At 35.0% G+C, this 15,679-nt stretch overlaps 1 protein-coding gene and 1 non-coding gene across 12 annotated transcripts in view; both read left to right on the plus strand.

Moving 5' to 3' along the window:
• ECT2 (epithelial cell transforming 2) overlaps positions 1–15,679 on the plus strand; it is a 64,492-nt gene that overhangs the window by 20,064 nt on the left and 28,749 nt on the right. For all 11 annotated transcript variants that reach the window (XM_067738051.1, XM_067738058.1, XM_067738055.1 and 8 more), the window contains 5 exons: positions 1,640–1,759; positions 9,787–9,855; positions 10,996–11,106; positions 11,756–11,852; positions 13,935–14,016. In XM_067738051.1, coding sequence (XP_067594152.1) covers positions 1,640–1,759; positions 9,787–9,855; positions 10,996–11,106; positions 11,756–11,852; positions 13,935–14,016 — 479 coding nt within the window. The remainder of the gene's footprint in view (positions 1–1,639; positions 1,760–9,786; positions 9,856–10,995; positions 11,107–11,755; positions 11,853–13,934; positions 14,017–15,679) is intronic.
• LOC137225640 (U4 spliceosomal RNA) lies at positions 2,385–2,525 on the plus strand. The gene has a single exon (XR_010943949.1). It is a non-coding gene; the product is annotated as a U4 spliceosomal RNA (small nuclear RNA).

Genomic DNA, 15,679 nt, shown 5'->3' on the forward strand with positions numbered 1-15,679 from the left:
TTTTTAAGGGGGGATAAACTGTTGTAGAATTGTAGTCATTCTTAAAAATAGGAACAATTCATAATCTTAATGAAGTTTCTTACTATTTAGAATGTACTTTCTTCCCCCCCTTCCTTCAATCCCCTCCTGACCTTTGTGCTGTTGTCATTCATTTTACTTCCACATATGTTAAGAACACAATAATACATTATTATTTTTACTTTGAATAGTCAGTGAACATTTTAAAATTTAAGTCAAATTTTATTAATTATATAGTAAAATTGACTCTTTCTTTGATGTACATTTCCATGAATTTTAACACATGTGAAAATTTGTTTAACCACCACTACAATGAGGATACAGAATATTTCCATCCCCCAAAAAACTCCTGGTACTATTCCTTTATGTCACACCCTTTTCTCCTTCCACCTCCTGGTAACCACTGATCTATTCTCCATTTTTATAATTCTGTGGTTTTTGAAAATGTCATAAAATGGAATCATATAATACAGTAGTCCCCAACCTTTTTGGCACCAGGGGCCGGTTTTCTGGAAGACAATTATTCCACATATGGTGGGGGTGCGGGGGATGGTTTCGGGATGATTCAAGGGCATTACATTATTGTGCACTTTATTTCTATTATTATTACATTGTAATATATAATGAAAAAATTATACAACTCACCATAATGCAGAATTAGTGGGAGCCCTGAGCTTGCTGTTGTTTTTTTCCTGAGCTTGTTTTCACTTGCCACTTCTGACAGGGTTTTGATATGAGTCTGCAAGCAATTGATTTATTATGGTCTCTGTGCAGTCACACCTCTCTGCTAATGATGATCTATATTTGCAGCCGCTCCCCTGTGCTAGCATCACTGCCGCAGCTCCACCTTAGATCAACATGGCTATAAACAGGTCTTCTAGCTTCACATCCAGTCTTTTCCCCCTAAACCAAGTTTTTTTGCTATCATTTAAAAACATTTAGTACTTACATTAAGTGTATGACTGCTTATTGCTTTGTTCCTTACTTACTTGAATAAAAAAAATAGAAATTACTGTGAATCCTACTAACAATTTTAATGATTTATAGAACTGTGATAAACTTTTATTAGATTCTAATGTGACATTTTATTTTATTTTTTTAAATTTATTTATTTTTGGCTGTGTTGGGTCTTCGTTTCTGTGCAAGGGACTTCTCTGGTTGCGGCAAGCAGGGGCCACTCTTCATCGTGGTGCGCGGGCCTCTCACTATCGCGGCCTCTCTTGTTGCGGAGCACAGGCTCCAGACACTCAGAGGCTCAGTAGTTGTGGCTCACTGGCCTAGTTGCTCTGTGGCATGTGGGATCTTCCCAGAGCAGGGCTCAAACCCGTGTCCCCTGCATTGGCAGGCAGATTCTCAACCACTGCGCCACCAGGGAAGCCCTAATGTAACATTTTATTACAAGATTGTATATACACACAGAGATGAATAAATAAATAGGATAAAACAGACTAGAAAATGTTATGAGAAAAGGTCTCAAATTTAGGGAGAAGTATTTTTTTTTTCAACTTTTTTTTCTTTTCCATTAACATCATAGCTCTCCTTTATCACTGTCTGTATGTTAGATTTTTAATTTTTTTTCTTTTTCCACAATCGACCTAAACTAATCTTTTTTACCTTTTAGCTATTTCAAGTGCCTTTGGAAGAGGAAGGACAACGAGGTGGGCCTATCCTTGCACCAGAAGAGATTAAGACTATTTTTGGTAGTATTCCAGATATCTTTGATGTGCACACTAAGATAAAGGTAAATTTGTATGTGTTAGTGTAGTAGTAATTCTTTTTTCATTGTGTATATTTAGTACGATTTTTCAGGTGCTTCTGACTAGCTAAATAAGTTTTGTATTTAAAATTGCTTAATCCCTCATTTATTCCTTTGAATCATTTGTCCCTTTGCTCCAGTGCCTTATTAATATTTGCTGTTTGCCTGTGTTTTGATTTTGATTAATTTGAAAATAAGGAATTTAGACCTTATGAAGTCTTTTCTATAGAGACATGTTTGCTAGTACTATTTTTCTTATTTTCCTGCTGTTGTTCATCCTAAGTTGTATGTTTTTGTTTTGCTTTGGTTTATTTGAAAAACTGTGAAGTTGGAAGGGACTCGAGATCATTTCTTTCATTTCTCTCTATCTTTATGGTCAGATAAATGCCAAAACCGTGTAAGACAATGCTATCCTCTTTTTAATGATTTTCCCTTGATAAAGGGTCCATGAATTCCAGGTATCAATCTCTCATAGTAAAGTAATTTTGGGTCAGGTTTAGCTGAACCCTTAAAAGTAGTTTAGCATTATTTCCTCTTAGTTTACCTATGTGATGCCTGAGCAAAATTTATCAGTTTTCCTCTCAAAACAACCCATATTAATGTCTCTTCCAGCTTTGTGCAGTGGCAGTATCATACCCAATGAGGTTTATCTGAGGCGTGCTATTATTGCTAATTGAAAACTTTTCCCTAAATGTTTATTCTATATTACAATAAAAAGATCAATCTGAATTACAGAATGTTTTCAAACAAATACATTAACTTACTTTTGATTTTACTGCACGTTGTGGACAAAAATATAAAAGACTTATAAGTTAATAAAAATGCAATTTATCAAGTGCTTGTATATTTTATTAATATTCTTGACCACATTTCACTTATTTCTAGATTTACAAGTAATTTTGAAGGAGAGTCTGTCTTTTCTTAAAAAGCTATAGAATCGGGCTTCCCTGGTGGTGCAGTGGTTGAGAGTCCGCCTGCCGATGCAGGGTACACAGGTTTGTACCCTGGTCCGGGAGGATCCCGCATGCCGCGGAGGAGCTGGGCCCATGAGCCATGGCCACTGAGCCTGCACGTCCGGAGCCTGTGCTCCGCAACGGGAGAGGCCACAGCAGTGAGAGGCCCGCGTACCACAAAAAAAAAAAAAAAAAAAAACTATAGAATCTCAGGCTAGTTTCTCCTTATTTCCAGTTAGGATTCTGAATATTTGAAGAGTAAAATTTTCTTGGAATGGTTTTTTTTTTTTTTTTCATAAACACTGAGAGGCATAAACGTAGAGTGGAAAGGCAAGCAGGTTTTCATCTTGGTGTTTTACTACTAATTTGTGGATCACTTTGTGTTAGTCATTTAGCCAGTCTGGGTGTGCAAGTTCCCATCCAATATAAAATGTTACATACTTTTATGTGTATAGGATCATAATCTCAATTCAGAAAATCATGTTCTCTGATTGACTGGATCTTTTTAAAAAAAAAATTTCTTTTTTACTAGATGAAAGAGTCTTTAAATTCTATAGTGCTTTACAGTTTTCAAAAGTTTCATATACATAATGTCATCTAATCCCATAATAACCCTCTTTTTCCACACTACCCTTAAATTGCCCTCCTTGCTTCCATCTTCCCACCAGTAACCACTAGTTTGTTCTCTATATCTGTGAGTCTGCTTTTTTGTTTCATTCACTAGTGAGTCACTGGAGCTTTGAAAACGATGGTCACCCTTTAGTTTTCTAATGTGTAACATAATTTTTTAAGCTTTTATAAACTTGGATTACCAGTATTTCAACTAGTAGTTGTTTTTTAGCTGATTACAGGTTTGTCATACGTTTAAAATTTTAAAGCCTATGTTTTTTTCTACAGTGACGGCAATGTGTGCTGTCAAACATTTATTTGTAAAATAAAGGAAAAAGGAGTAGAAAAAACCTATAATCCCATAACCCAAATACTCCTAAAATTTTGTTGTATTTTCTTTCTGGTTTTTTTATGCATAACATTTTTTTCTTCTTTTGAATGTAGCCCACCATTTATCAAGTATTGTCACATCTATTGAACATTACCAAGAAGTTGATATTATAATTGTCCACTTTTACAGATGTGAAACTGCTACATACAGAGATTAAATAATTTTTCTAAAATCAGTCATATAATAAATGCTGGACACTGAATTTGAACCCTTTTTTGTCTCAGTCTGTTCTCCTAAACCCTAATGTTGTCTTGCCCCCCCTTCTAATGAGATAAAATTGACATATAGCATTGTATTAGTTTTTGGTGTACAACATAATGGATTGATATATGTATTGCAAAATGGTCAGCACAATAAGTTTAGTTAACATCTGCCACCACACATAGTTGTTTTTTTTTTTCCTTTGTGATGAGAACTTTTAAGATCTACTCCCTTAGCAACTTTCAGATATACAAAACAGTATTGTTAACTATAGTCACCATGCTCTACATTACAGCCTAAGGACTTATTTTTCTTATAACTGGAAGTTTGCACCTTTTGACCACCTTTACGCATTTCACCCACTCCTCCCCCTGCCTCTGGCAACTACCAATCTGTTCTCTGTATCTATGAGGTTTTTTTTTAAAATATTCCACATGTAAGTGAGATCATATAGTATTTGTTTTCTCTGACTTACCTCACGTAGCATAATGCCCTCAAGGTCCATCCATGTTGTCACAGATTGCAGGATAACCTTCTTTTCATGGCTGAATAATATTTCATTGTATATACCACATTTTCTTTATCCATTGATTCATTTATGGACACTTAGTTTCTTTCCATGTCCTGACTATTACTAATGCTGTATTGCTTCTTGATTATCATGCTGTAGATTTATTCTTTTAATATGTAAATGAATAAACCGTGTAAATGTGGCTTAAGCTTGTACAGTTTTTCATATCATCTTATTGGTATGGTATTCCTGAGAAGCACTGGTATCTATTTTATAGCATTGCATAGTGGTTTCAGATATGGACTGTGGAATAAAGTAGATTTGGGTTTGAAGTAAGGTAACTTTAATTGCTTCAGTTTTCTTATCTGTAAAATGGGGATAGTAGTATCTGAATCATGGGTGGTTGTGAAATTTTTATTCTCAGTTTTTACATTTTTATAAGTCACTAAGCATAGTGCCTAACACTGAGCATTCAATAAATAACAATAGCAATTCATATTACCAATAAACTAAATTCAGAAGGCAAGTAAACTAATGTTTAGATGTTTTGTGAAGGACTAAAATCATTTTTTACCCACTGTGTTTACAACCACTGTCTGGCACTTAGATTTCTGTCAGTAAATATTTGCTGAACATTGGTCATGCTACTTTTAAATGTCCAAATTAGGACTGGAACTTAGTGTATTTTGTCATCCTAGATATCATGTGGATACCTTTAGCCTTATTCTTAATTTGCCTCCAACTTTTAGCATGCTAATATTTAGATTAAGTTGAGAATTTTTGAGATTGTTATGAACACCTCTTTTCCTATGTGTGAATTTTTCCTTTTCAGGGCTAATCACCATTGGTCCTTCTGCAAATGCCTGCTTTTGTATGGAACTATGATGAAACAAAAGAGAAAGGAAAGGGTTGGAGGGAGAATGTTTTCTTTCTGTGTTTGTGCTTTGTTATTTGTTAATTTAGTGTAAGTCCTAAGGTACCTTGTACTTGTTTCAGGAACAGGTGTATACTGGGAAATCTGCTAATTTGGAGTATTGTGAGCTAAGCAAAAGAGAAACCTATCTTGTATAAAAATAGATGGTAACAGGACAGAAGAAATCTTAGCGAGGAAGAAGAGAAGGAAGGAGCTTAGCTTTCTTAATCCCATCTGCTTACAACTTCCTCTACTTTTGCAATACACTTTGGGAGCTATGCTCTATGTCTTAGAACTATAGAATTCTCCTTTCTTATGGCCAGGAGGTAACTTTGGGAGCATCCGATGGAGAATTGTGTAATGGACTAGGAGGAGACATGTCCCAGGGTCTGTCCGAAACTGAGTCAAGCATATTCCTACAGAAACATTGTAAGAAATGGTGGCACTATGAATAATGATGTTTGGGGCTCGCCTGCCCACCTGGCTCCCCGTTTCTGATGGGGAGAACTGTGGTATAGATCAAGTAGAATGACACAGAATCAGGAGTCAGACAAGCCTGAGTATGAATACTCGTTCACAACTGTGTGATTTGGGACAAATTAATGTCTCTAAGCCTTAGTTTCTTTACTTGGTCCCTGAGCTAACAGTTGATTAGGGCAGAGATCTTTATTTAATCAACAAGCATGAGGATTTAAAGGTTAACCAGAAACAGTAGACTGTTTTTCGGATCCCCTAGAGATTATTTTGCTCTTTGGTAACAATATTCTTATATAAGTATATGCAGCCATCCTGTAATTTTTTACACTTTAAAAATGTACCACTAGATTATATTGGCAGTGCTATAAGGTGGTTTTTTTTTTTTTTTTTTTGCATCACCGTTTTCCAGATATCTCCCTTACTTATATTAAATACATAGGAAAATATAGTTAATAATAGCTTATTGAGCACTACTATAGGGTTAGGGTTAGGGTTTCTTCTAAGTGCTAATCAAGTATTAACTAATTTAATCCTTTATGAGATAGGAGTCATTACTATCCTCATTTTTCATAATAGAAAATTGAGGCACTTTAAGGTTAAGTAACTTGCCTAACAGCACAAAACTAACAGGCTCTAGAACCAGTATTTAAAACTAACTAATCAGTGCCAGAATTCACTATATTATATTGTTCCAAGATTAGTCTTATTTATAATCTTTTTCTTTTGTTTCTTTCAAGTGCAGTTTTAAACAGTTAAATCTTTGTTCTTGACACTGTGAGCTGTTAAATTATTCTTGCTTGAGTTCACCTTTTTGCTATTGGAAGTAAATTTTTTCCCTTTTGGCTTTTCTGAATCTGCAGAATATAGGGTAGTGGTTCTTAAATTATTTGGTCTCAGGGTCCCTTTTCATTCTTAAAAATGACTGAGGAACTTATGTTTATATGGTTTTGTTATTTTTGGGTTTTTTTGGCGGTACACGGGCCTCTCACTGTTGTGGCCTCTCCCGTTGCGGAGCACAGGCTCTGGACGCACAGTCTCAGCGGCCATGGCTTACGGGCCCAGCCGCTCCGCAGCATGTGGGATCTTCCCGGACCGGGGCACGAACCCTTGTCCTCTGCATCAGCAGGCGGACTCTCATCCACTGCGCCACCAGGGGAGCCCTATATGGGTTTTATCTATTGGTATTAACTGTTTTTGAAATTAAAACAAAAATCTAATAATATTTTTAAAGATGCATCAGTTTTTTTAACAGCTTTATTGAGGTACATTTTACGTCTTTAAATTCAACCTTTTTAAAATATATGATTCAATGATTTTAATAACTTTACCACGTCATGCAACCACCACCATAAATCCATTTTAGAGCATTTCATCTTCCCCATTAAGATCCTTCATACCCATTTGTAGTAAACCCCATTCCTAGGCCCTGGTCCAGGCAACCACTAATCTACTTTCTTCTGAATTTGCCTTTTCTAGAAACTTCATATAAATGTGAATATATAATATGTGGTGTCTTATGTCTGGCTTCTTTCACTTAGCATATTTTTGAATTTCATCTATGATTTAGTACGTTAGTAGTTTGTTCCTTTGTGTGGCCAGATAATAGTCTATTATACGGCTAACCTACATTTCTTTATCCATTCACCAACTGATGGAAATTTAGCTTGTTTTCAGTTTTTGGCTGTTATGAATAATGCTGATACGAACATTATGTGCAAATCTTCGTTTGGGCATGCTTTCATTCTCTTCCGTAGATACTTAGGAGTAGTAGAATTGTTAGGTCATATTGGTAGACTTATATTTAAAATTTTTGAGAAACTGCCAGGTTTTTACATCATTTTATATTCTCACCAGTAATCTATAAGAGTTCAGATTTCTACACATTCTTGCCAATACTTACCCTTTTTCTTTTATAGCCATTCTGGGATGTGAAGTGATTTTGATTTACATTTCCCTAATGATTAATGATGTTGAGCATCTTTTCATGTGCTTGTTAACCATTCATATATTACCTTTGTGAAATGTGTGCTTAGATCTGGTGCCCATTTTTTGGTTGGGTTGTTTGTTGTCTTACTGAGTTGTAAGAGTTCTCTGTAAACTATAGATACAAGTCCTTTATCAGCTATGTGTTTTGCAGAAATTTCCTCCCACCCTGTCATTGCTTGTCGTTTCATTTATTTAGTGGTGTCTTTTGAAGTACCAAAATTTTTAATTTTGATGAAGTCCTATTTATCCATTTTTGAAAATGTAATGTGCTTTTGGTGTCATATCTAAGAAATTTTTTCCTAACTCAAGGTTTTGAAGATTTTCTCCTATATTTTCTTCTAGAGGTTGTATTGTTTTAGCTCTTACAGTTAGGTCTAGAACGTATCTTGAGTTCATTTTTGGCTGAGGTGAGGGTTTAAGTTCATCTTTTTTTGTGTGGATATCCAGTTTTTAAAACATACATTAATAAATTTAAAGTAATAATGACTCATTATATGATAGATAAATAACGTGTTCTTTTAAAAAATAACTAATTTCCAAAACAAATAGTGAGGAGTGATGTTGATTTATGTTTTTTTTTCTGTCTGGCTTAATAGAAGACTATTTCTCCTGCCTACTTCTTAATTCATTCTGTTGCAGTATCACACATCATGTATATAGCCTCTAGAAAACTCTGTTGTATCCTTATGAGAGAATTAGAATAAAAAAGTCAAATAATGCCTTAGTAGTGTAGTAAAAATAGTTTAATCTCGTGGATCCCACTAAAAAAGTGTGTTTTGGGGGGGTCTGCATATAACACTTTGAAAAGCTCTTGTATAAGTTTATTGATTAATTTCTACTTTAAAGTCACTTTTAGGATTTCAATTAGGGCATGTCATTTCTTGGTATCTCATTTTATCATCTGATTTGTGTTTTGTTTTATTATCCTAGAAAGCTTTTAGGGTGTCTTCTAAATTTTTGAAAATATATAGTATTTTAGGATGATGATTGAGAAATTTTATAGGCCAGGGATTAGCAAACTGTAGTCAGTGGACTGAATCCAGCCAATTTAGGATTTTGGTAAAGTTTTGCTTGTTTTGGTAAGGGAAGTTTTATTGATACACAGCCACACATAATCATTTATGTATTATCTATGGCTCCTTCCACTCTACAAGGACAGAGTTGAGGACTTGTGACAGAAACCGTGTGGCCTGCAAGCCTTAAAATACTTACCTTCTGGCCCTTTAAGTAAAGTTTGCTGACCCCTTTATAGATTACAGTTTCTAATGGCTGATGTTTCAGCATCAAGATCGAAAGTAGTTTTCTATAATTAATTAATTCTATAATTAATCACACCATCAGCTTTATAGTTAATAATTAGAAAAGATACTGAACTACCACATCATACTGGGAAGTTAGACTTAGTCTTCTTTTTTTTTTTAAATAAATTTATTTATTTGTTTTTGCCTGCATTGGGTCTTTGCTGCCGTGCACGGGCTTTTTCCTAGTTGCGGCAAGTGGGGGCTACTCTTCGTTGCGGTGTGCGGGCTTCTCATTGCAGTGGCTTCTCTTGTTGCGGAGCATGGGCCCTAGGTGCGTGGGCTTCAGTAATTGTGGTGCGTGGGCTCAGTAGTTGTGGCTCACGGGCTTAGTTGCTCCACAGCATGTGGGATCTTACCGGACCAGGACTCGAACCCTTGTCCCCTGCATTGGCAGGTGGATTTTTAACCACTGCGCCACCAAGGGAAGTCCCTAGACTTAAATCTTATTGACTTGACATTCTTTATATTTTCTTAATTATTTTTCAAAGGATATTTTCCTCGTAGTCAAAAAGTTAATTTCTTGTTGAGGAGAAAGAATGTTATTAATTGTTATACACATCAAATTAAGATACATTGTAAAGTGCATCTTTCAAGTGAATATCTTAAATATAAAAAGATGTTAAAGAGATTGTCAAAATCAATCTCCTTGTCCCATTTTGTGTTTTTTCAGGATGATCTTGAAGACCTTATTGTTAATTGGGATGAGAGCAAAAGTATTGGTGATATCTTTCTTAAATATGTAAGTATTTTATTTCCTTTTTAAGTTTTCAGATTAAAGTATCATCTCAACAAGGACTGACAGGGAATGAAAGTTACCTGTTTAAATGTGAGAGCTTTTTAAACACTTTGACATAGTTGTGTTTGTAAAATATATTGCAAGTGTTCTTCTCTTCTGAAACATGCCTTCTCTATACAGTCTAACACTTTCTTGATAGCTCAAGATCATCATTAGGAACACTAATTGTTGTATTGTGCTACAAACATTTTACTATATATATGTTATTTGCCTCTTATAAATAGCCACAGATTAATGATTTTTTTGGAATTTTCAGTAATCGAGTTTTAGTCATTTCTTTCCTTAGTTGATAGCAGTTTTTACTGTCTTTGTGTCTGCATAAAAGTTTCTAATGAACTGTTTCTTCTCTAAGATAAGAACAACATAGTTTATCAAATAAAGTATATTAATTTTGGATGAGATGCTGTGAATAGGATTTATAAATTTCTTTCAGTCTCTTTGGATATGATTTGTAAGTTTCACTGCCTTGGATTCTTGCCCATTTACTTTTGTTTTCCGAGGTCTCCTAACTTTGATCTTTACCCTATATCCCTTAGATGTTTTTTTCTGGTTGGTTGAGAATTCCAAATATGCAAATTATTGTCCCATATCTTTTTGATACCTGTTAGTCTCAATTAGTCAAGTTCCTTTTTTTTTGTTTTCATTTTACCTAAAAATTACCCAGTACAGTTGGTCTTTTAATGGTGGTTTGGATCCTTCAGTAGATAATAGCATGTTCTTGGATTCTGTATAGATCAACTATAATTACTATATTCTGAACTTATAGAAGTTTTAAAACTTTGTCATGTTTATATCAATGCTATAAGCTTTCATATACTTCTTTTTCTTTTTGAGTCTTTGTTTGCTTTTCAGGCTTTAGGCTCTGGGTACCAATTGATGCATTTTGTTTAGCAGTTAACACAGTAGTTAGTGAAAAGTTTATAAAATAAATTCCTGTATTTAACTTGAGAAGAAACTTATTTTAAACTTTTATGTGGGTCCAGTATGTCAGATTTTGACTATTGATTATTCAACTTTAAGTATCATTGACTAAGGGTAACATCCATTACCAATTAATGTGTTGTTTTTTTTAATTGTTGCTAGTCAAAAGATTTGGTAAAAACGTACCCTCCATTTGTGAACTTCTTTGAAATGAGCAAGGAAACAATTATTAAATGTGAAAAACAGAAACCAAGATTTCATGCTTTTCTGAAGGTAATGTGCATTTCTTTCAAATAAAAATGTAATAAGTTCATTAAAATTATACTTTTAGTAAAAATGTATCCATGTAAGAACACCTTAATGTTATCTGTTAACTTTAGCTTTACCTGAGAGTGGCAGTGATGTTTGGCTTCACAAGTTTTGACATGCTACAAGCAGGATCCAAGAGGCAGCTGAATGAATATGAATGTTGTCTGTGGTTTTGTTTTTTTTTTTAATTTATTCATGTTTTAGTTCTCAAACACCTCTAAAAATTTTCCAATGAGTTTTGTTTTGCTTTTAATGATTTTTTTTCTTACCAGTGCCTTACTTTGTTTATCCAAATGGTATCAGCATAATTAATATTTTAAATTTGTTTTTTTTCTTTTGAATGGTGTAGATGTAAGAGAAACTCAAATGAAATGTATAAGAGTGCTTAGAGAACTCACTCTCTGTTTAAGGTGTTAATCCTTGGCTTGCCAGGAGGCCATTTCAGGCCTTGGGGGATTATTTAGCCACAGTAATCTGCCAGAGAACAACTGCCACCCTACTTCTGTTAGTTCTTATCAGGGCACAAATGATAAAAGTGTAATCTAGTAAATGTAATGTCTAATCTTTGCAGAAAACCTTTTAAATAATTATTGAATAAATTAATTCCTTTCAGATAAACCAAGCTAAACCAGAATGTGGGCGGCAAAGCCTTGTTGAACTTCTCATCCGACCAGTACAGAGGTTACCCAGTGTTGCATTACTTTTAAATGGTACTTGTCTGATCTGTTTCCAGACAATTTTGGATGTTTCTATGGAATTGTTTTGTTCTAAAAAATTTGAAAAATTTCTCATTTTCAAAATCCTCTTAGGTTTCAACTTTAAAGCTTATATCTTTTACATAGGAAATAACTTTATGGATAATCTGAATAATCACTGGTGCTACAAAAAATTCACTCTGGCCTAAAATGCTTTATTTGTTGTGATGTCAATTATATTGACTAGTATTGTACTTTTTGTCTGTCTACTAAAAGTCTTCTTATATTTCATGGTGCATCACTAATTTCACGATCAGTTTACATCCACACGAAATTCACCCACAAAATTACAAGATCAGAGATGATTAATGTGTCTCAAGTGATATAGTCTTTTTCTGAATCTTAGTAAAAGTTCTTTATGCTTCATTTTATGCTTTTTTTTCTTACATTGTGCAGAACACTCTTGAAACATACATCCGTTTATTCTAAAACTTAAACTACAGATATAAATGAAGGGGATTTTTATAGCAGAGTTAATTTTTATGAATAAATATGAATAAATTATGCCTGCATGAAAAGAAAGGCATATTTATATGCTTTTATATTACCTGACTAAAGTAGTGAATAGTTATAGGACAGTCAATTTTTTTTTTATTATTTTTATTTTTTTTAATTATTATTATTTTTTTTGCGGTACGCGGGCCTCTCACTCTTGTGGCCTCTCCAGTTGCGGAGCACAGGCTCTGGACGCACAGGCTCAGCGGCCATGGCTCACGGGCCCAGCTGCTCCGCGGCATGTGGGATCCTCCCGGACCGGGGCACGAACCCATGTCCCCTGCATTGGCAGGTGGACTCTCAACCACTGTGCCACCAGGGAAGCCCAATTTTTATATTTTTTAAATTTAAGTATGAAAATTAAATTACAAATAGGAATAAGTATAATAAAGCATTTTGGTCCCCAAACCTTAACTACAATAGTGTGTGTAGCAGATAAGGAGGCTAAGTTTGTGACTTTAATCTATTGTCTTTAAAGTATATTGGTTAAACTATGAGTTATGGTTGTAACTACAAAAATTGATCATTTTTATTCTCTTTGAGGTTATCTAATGTAGTTTAGAATTACTAACATATAAGATGATTTCCCCAGTCTTTAAAAGCTATCCTGTTTTACAGATTATAAGAAGAATATATGAACACATGAACTTTTAACTTTACAAAGCAGGGTATTTTTTAAATTTATCTTCATTATTGTTTCCTTAAGTACTTATAGGAATCCCATCAGATGTTGTCATGACTAAAATGAACTTGATTTCTAAGTCTTTCTTCTATCATTCCACTTAAAAGATTAGGTGGGCCTGGTATTGGGGAACAAACAGTTAGATGGAACATTATAAGCAACTTGGATAAGAAGAGTCAAAGTGTAAGCATCTCATGAACCTACAAACTAAACAAAACCATCTCTTGAGGACACCAACTGCTTTCTGTGATGGAGCCATGGACCCTGCTATGAAATATGGCATATATAATGATTTCTTAGCTAATTGAGAATCATGTGTTTTCCTTCAGCACTATGGAGAGAGTTTGAAGAATCTAGGAGTCCTCAAGCTTTACTAGAAGGGAATTGAAATAGTGTAAGAAAATCTGTTACATATTCTGGAAATTTAGTCAATGAAAAAACATGGAAACTTTAATACATTTAAGAAGAGAGCTCTTAAAAGGGAACATTGCATAAAACATTTTTTTTTTTTTTTTTTTTTTTTTTGCAATACGCGGGCCTCACACTGTTGTGGCCTCTCCCATTGCGGAGCACAGGCTCCGGACGTGCAGGCTCAGTGGCCAATGGCTCACAGGGCTCAGCCGCTCCGCAGCATGTGGTATCTTCCTGGACCGGGGCACGAACCCGTGTCCCCCTGCATCGGCAGGCGGACTCTCAACCACTGCACCACCAGGGAAGCCTGCATAAAACAAGTAAAAGTTAGATATTATTTTTTAAAAATGAATCAACCTGTATCTATCAAAGTGGACAGCATTTTTAAGTCATAGTTGGAGAACCAATGAATTTTTTTTAATCATAGAGAAAACATTTTATCATTACAGATCTTAAGAAGCATACAGCTGAAGAAAATCCTGACAAAAGCACTCTAGAAAAAGCTATTGGATCACTAAAGGAAGTAATGACGTAAGTACATTATTTCAATTTTTTATTGCTCCTTAGATTTAAAATGGAATTGGTAGAACAACTAGAATCATAAATGGTGAGAAAAATATCAGTAGCATAATTCTGTAATAGTATCTAAATTATTTTATAGTAGTGTAGTCACACATTAAAATGTTAGAAGTATTGTTAAGCATACAATAATTAATTTAAAACATATTTCTGAAGGTATTGAACTATTATGCAGAGAGTAACAATGGTTTAGAAATTTGAAAATTGTAAAAAAATACACTAGTAGACATTTTCTTCATATACCTCCAGTCTTAGCTTGTTTTTGTCTTCATATTCTTATAAACTACCCAAATGGAAATTGGGAATTTGACCATGATGTAAAGAAGAAGTTTATAATACTTTTTTCACATTAGCTTTGACTTTTTGTTTCTTACTTTGAATTCTATGGAATTAAATTGATACAGTTTGTTGGAGATGTATTAGAAGTATAAACTCAAAGAAATTTACTAGGGAACTTGATTGTTAAACTTAAGCTGTTTACTGTAGGTTTAACTTGAAGACATAGCATTAATCAGAAATGATTTTTTCGTGACTAATATGATCAAAATTGAAAACTCTGTTGCTGTTAATTGTTTTGCTTCGTGAAGGGCGAGGGCATTTCACTTCTTTGAGCTTTACATAATAGACATATTCAGTAGATTTAAATGATTTCTGAGATTCCATGAGGTGCTTCTATGTGAAATAGCGTTTCTTAAAAATACTTGCAAAGGAGCTCCCAGAGAGAAAGATTACTATCTCTAGTGAAACGATCCAGCAGTAGCATAATGCTCAAATTAATGAATACCAGCTTCTGTTGCTGCTGAAAGCATTATGCATATTTTGGCTTTTGCTTATGTTTTTATATTATATGTTAATCAGCCAGCCTTCATGCTTTTGCTTTGTTATTTTGGGATCAGGATAATAGTGTTTTTCAACACTTTGTGGTTTAACGTACTCACACGTTATTTAACTTGATCCTTTCTACAAACTACAAATTAAGCAGTGAGTGTTAACGTATTTTCATAAAAGAAAAAAGCTTTTAGGTTTGTTGATTTTTTTCTATTCTCTATTTCATTCATTTTCACTCTGATCTTTATGATTTCTTTTTTCCTGCTTGCTTTAGATTTAGCTTGCTCTTTTTTCCTCCCCAGTGTCTTACAGTAGAAGGCTAGGAAACTGGTTTGAGATCTTATTTTTTTCTTTTTTTTTTTTTTTTTTTTTTTGCTGTACGCGGGCCTCTCACTGTTGCGGCCTCTCCCGTTGTGGAGCACAGGCTCCGGACGCACAGGGTCAGCGGCCATGGCTCACAGGCCTAGCCGCTCTGCGGCATGTGGGATCTTCCCGGACCGGGGCACAAACCCATGTCCCCTGCATCAGCAGGCGGACTCTCAACCACTGCGCCACCAGGGAGGCCCGAGATCATTTTTTTTTTTTTTTTTTGCGGTATGCGGGCCTCTCACTGCTGTGGCCTCTGCCGTTGCAGAGCACAGGCTCCGGACGCTCAGGCTCAGCGGCCATGGCTCATGGGCCCAGCTGCTCCGCGGCATGTGGGATCCTCCCGGACCGGGGCACGAACTTGTGTCCCCTGCATCAGCAGGCGGACTCTCAACCACTGCGCCACCCGGGAAGCCCCGAG

Source organism: Pseudorca crassidens, chromosome 5, assembly GCF_039906515.1.
Source record: "Pseudorca crassidens isolate mPseCra1 chromosome 5, mPseCra1.hap1, whole genome shotgun sequence".
NCBI lineage: Eukaryota > Metazoa > Chordata > Mammalia > Artiodactyla > Delphinidae > Pseudorca > Pseudorca crassidens.